Source organism: Colobus angolensis, unplaced genomic scaffold, assembly GCF_000951035.1.
Source record: "Colobus angolensis palliatus isolate OR3802 unplaced genomic scaffold, Cang.pa_1.0 Scaffold25, whole genome shotgun sequence".
Lineage (NCBI taxonomy): Eukaryota > Metazoa > Chordata > Mammalia > Primates > Cercopithecidae > Colobus > Colobus angolensis.
In genome coordinates, this window is record NW_012115710.1 from 3,698,787 (window position 1) to 3,702,019 (window position 3,233).

At 54.9% G+C, this 3,233-nt stretch overlaps 1 protein-coding gene across 1 annotated transcript in view; it reads right to left on the minus strand.

Annotated features, from left to right (window-relative positions):
* The window catches only part of MYH14 (myosin, heavy chain 14, non-muscle), a 124,686-nt gene that overhangs the window by 39,044 nt on the left and 82,409 nt on the right, over positions 1–3,233 (minus strand). Inside the window, exon 20 of the mRNA XM_011946507.1 lies at positions 2,945–3,130. Within this exon, the coding sequence (XP_011801897.1) occupies positions 2,945–3,130 (186 nt within the window). The remainder of the gene's footprint in view (positions 1–2,944; positions 3,131–3,233) is intronic.

Genomic DNA, 3,233 nt, shown 5'->3' on the forward strand with positions numbered 1-3,233 from the left:
TTTTTTTTATTTTTATTTTTAGTAGAGATAGGGTTTCACCGTGTTAGTCAGGGTGGTCTCGATCTCCTGACCTCGTGATCCGCCCGTCTCGGCCTCCCAAAGTGCTCGGATTACAGGCGTGAGCCACCGCGCCCAGCCCCAGTTTTTATTTCTTTTTCTGAGACAGGGTCTCACTCTTGTCACCCAAGCTGGAGTGCAGTGATATGATCATGGCTTACTGTAGCCTCATACTCCTGGGCTTAAGCAATCCTTCTTCCCAAGTAGCTAGGACTACAGATGTGCACCAGTACACCCAGTTATTCATTTATTTATTTTTTGTAGAGATGAGGATCTCACTTTGTTGCCCAGGCTGGTCTCGAACTCTTGGGCTCAAGTGATGCTCCTACCTTGGCCTCCCGAAGTGCTGGGATTACAGGTGTGAGCCACTACCCTCAGCTTCTGGCTGTTTACCTACTCCACTCAGCTGTTGTAGCTCAGATGCAGCTGCAGACACTACGTTAACGAAAGGGCTTTTGCAAAAGCAGCCATCAGGCCCAAACCTCCCTCCATTCTCCTCTCTCCTCTCCAGTTTCCCCCTGGGGAAACACCCAGTCCCCAAGCTCCACAGCGCATGGCGACCTGGCTTTGCCCCCTCCGCTTTGGGTACGGATGTGTTGCCAGCCTGGCTCATCTGATCCCTACCGATTGGCTCTGGGATGGTCACATGACTCCAGCTGGGCCAATGAGCATGAAACCTGGGAATCTGGCTGGAGCTCTGTGATAAGACAGACCAGGCTGGCCAAGGTGGTTGGGGGTAAGTCTCCATCTGCTGGTGGCCCCTGTGTGGAAAGCCTCTGTTGGTGATCATCACGGAGGAAAGCCAAGTGGGAGACGTAGAACACTGGATACTGACGTCACTGTTTGGACCCTCGTGCAGTAAAGGGCTAACTCAGCAGGCCTGGGTTGTTCAAACCCCGCACATTCCTAAGAAAGTTCTGGCCCTTGATGGGCTCCTGGGAGGTAACCTCTAAGTCCTTGGAATGTCCCGTCTGATAAGAGTGCCTTGGTTTACTTGGGGCCTTGGGCCACCCTGGATAGTCTATGCTAACAGTGGGATCTGTGGTGGGGGCCTTGGGCCACATGGCATCAGTTTGACCCTGGAGGGGCTGGAGACTGAGTAAGTGAGGTCACCATGTGTGTGACCTTGTCCATGCCTGTGTGACCAGCCCCAGGAAAAGTGCTGAACATCAAGGCTCAGGTGAGCTTCCCTGGTTGGCAATACCCCATGCATGTTATCATACTTCATTGCTGGGAAAAGCTAAGTGTTGCCCACACAACTTCACTGGGGGAGAACAGCTGTAGGCTCACGCTTGGTCTCTCTGAGACACTTATGCACTGTTTTTTTTTATTATTATTATTTAACCTTTGCTCTTTTCTTTCTTTTTTTTTCTTTCCTTTTCTTTTCTTTTTTTTTTTTTTTTAGAGACAGAGTCTTGCTCTGTTGCCCAGGCTGGGGGGCAAGGGCATGATCTCAGCTCACTGCAACCTCCACCTCCCAGGTTCAAGCGATTCTCCTGCCTCAGCCTCCCAAGTAGCTGGGATTACAGGTGCGCACCACAACACTGGGCTAATTTTTGTATTTTTAGCAGAGATGGGGTTTCGCCATGTTGGCCAGGCTGCTCTCGAACTCCCGACCTCAAGTGATCTACTCACCTCAGCCTCCCAAAGTGCTGGGATTACAGGCGTGAGTCACCATGCCTGACCAAGCCAAGCTCCTTTCACTTAGCCATCATAAAATGCCTACTGTGTGCAGGCATTCTTATTACTTTTAGATCTGTGTTCTGGCTGTTCGCCCCCCTGCCCCTGACTCTCTCTGCCCTGTCGCACGGCCCCAGCCCCTCTGCCTAGCCTCCTTCTCCAGCCTCTCCTATCCGCCCATACCGGCACACCTCCAGAGGGTCTTTCTATATTCAGGGCTGACCCACTCCTCCTCTGCTCACAGCCGTCCATAGCTCCCTAGCTCCTCTGGACGAGGCCCCACTCAGCCTGGTGTTTGGGCCATCCTTTCCTGCCACTCTATTCTTTGAGGCCTTTTTTTTTTTTTTTTTCCAATACAGTCTCACTCTGTCAGGCTGGAGTGCAGTGGCATGATCTTGGCTCACTGCAATCTCTGCCTCCTGAGTTCTCCTGCCTCATTCTCCTGCCTCAGCCTCCCGAGTATCTGGGATTATGGCTAATTGTTGTATTTTTAGTAGAGGCGGGGTTTCACCATGTTGGCCAGGCTTGTCTTGAACTCCTGACCTCAAGTGATCCACCCGCCTCGGCCTCCCAAAGTGCTGGGATTACAGGTGTGAGCCACCGCACCCAGCCTCTCTGAGCCACTTCTAAGGAGGAAGGAGAGTCTCCCGCAAACGCCCTGTATTCCTGAAGCACGCCAGGGTCTTGCATTGTTGGACCTTTGCACAAGCTTGCTCCTGCTCCGAGTGCCTTTCCCGTTTTCCTTCATCCACCTGGTTGTCCAGAGTCACGGCCTGCAGCAGGGCCCCCTTGCTGCACCTCTGTGGCCCCCATCAAAGCAGGTCTCACCCAGGACTGGGACTCTGTGCCCATGCAAGTCTCACCTCCAGACTGGAGCCCCTTGAGGGAATGGGCAGGGAGAGCGGACAGCTTGACCCGGGTTGCCCCGGGCTTTCTCTGTTTTAGCACTGGAAGTCCTGCACCCTGGGAAACCCCGTCCCAGGCCCGCTAGGACGGCTGGTCACCCTATGGCTAAGTCTAGCATCTGTTGCCAGTCTTACTCTGTACAGGGCCTGCCCACAGGGCCCCTCAGGGACTGCAGAACCAAGAAGCCTGGGCACCTGGCAGCTCCATCCACCTGCTCCTCAGCCCTGTACCCGTCCTGGAGGCCCTGACACCTGGAGCCATCTGGTCAACCCCTCCCTGACCCAGCCTCGGCCAACAGGACCCCGGGAGACAGCGTGGCCGCCCACCTGCGAGCCAGGTATCCCCGGGCAGCTGCCTGGAAGGAGACGATGATGTCAGTGACCTTCAGGTCTCGCTCCTCTTCCAGCTGGGCCAGGACCCCGGCCCGGAAGAAGATCTTGCTCTGTCCCACACGGTAGAGGTTGGGGTCCAGTTCCAGTGCCTGGATCTGTGAGGGGTAGAAGAGGGGTGATGATGGAGAGGGGGGTGATGGGGGAGTGGGAGTGGTGAGGAGGGGGAGTAATGGGGGAGGAGGTGGCGAGGAGGGGGAG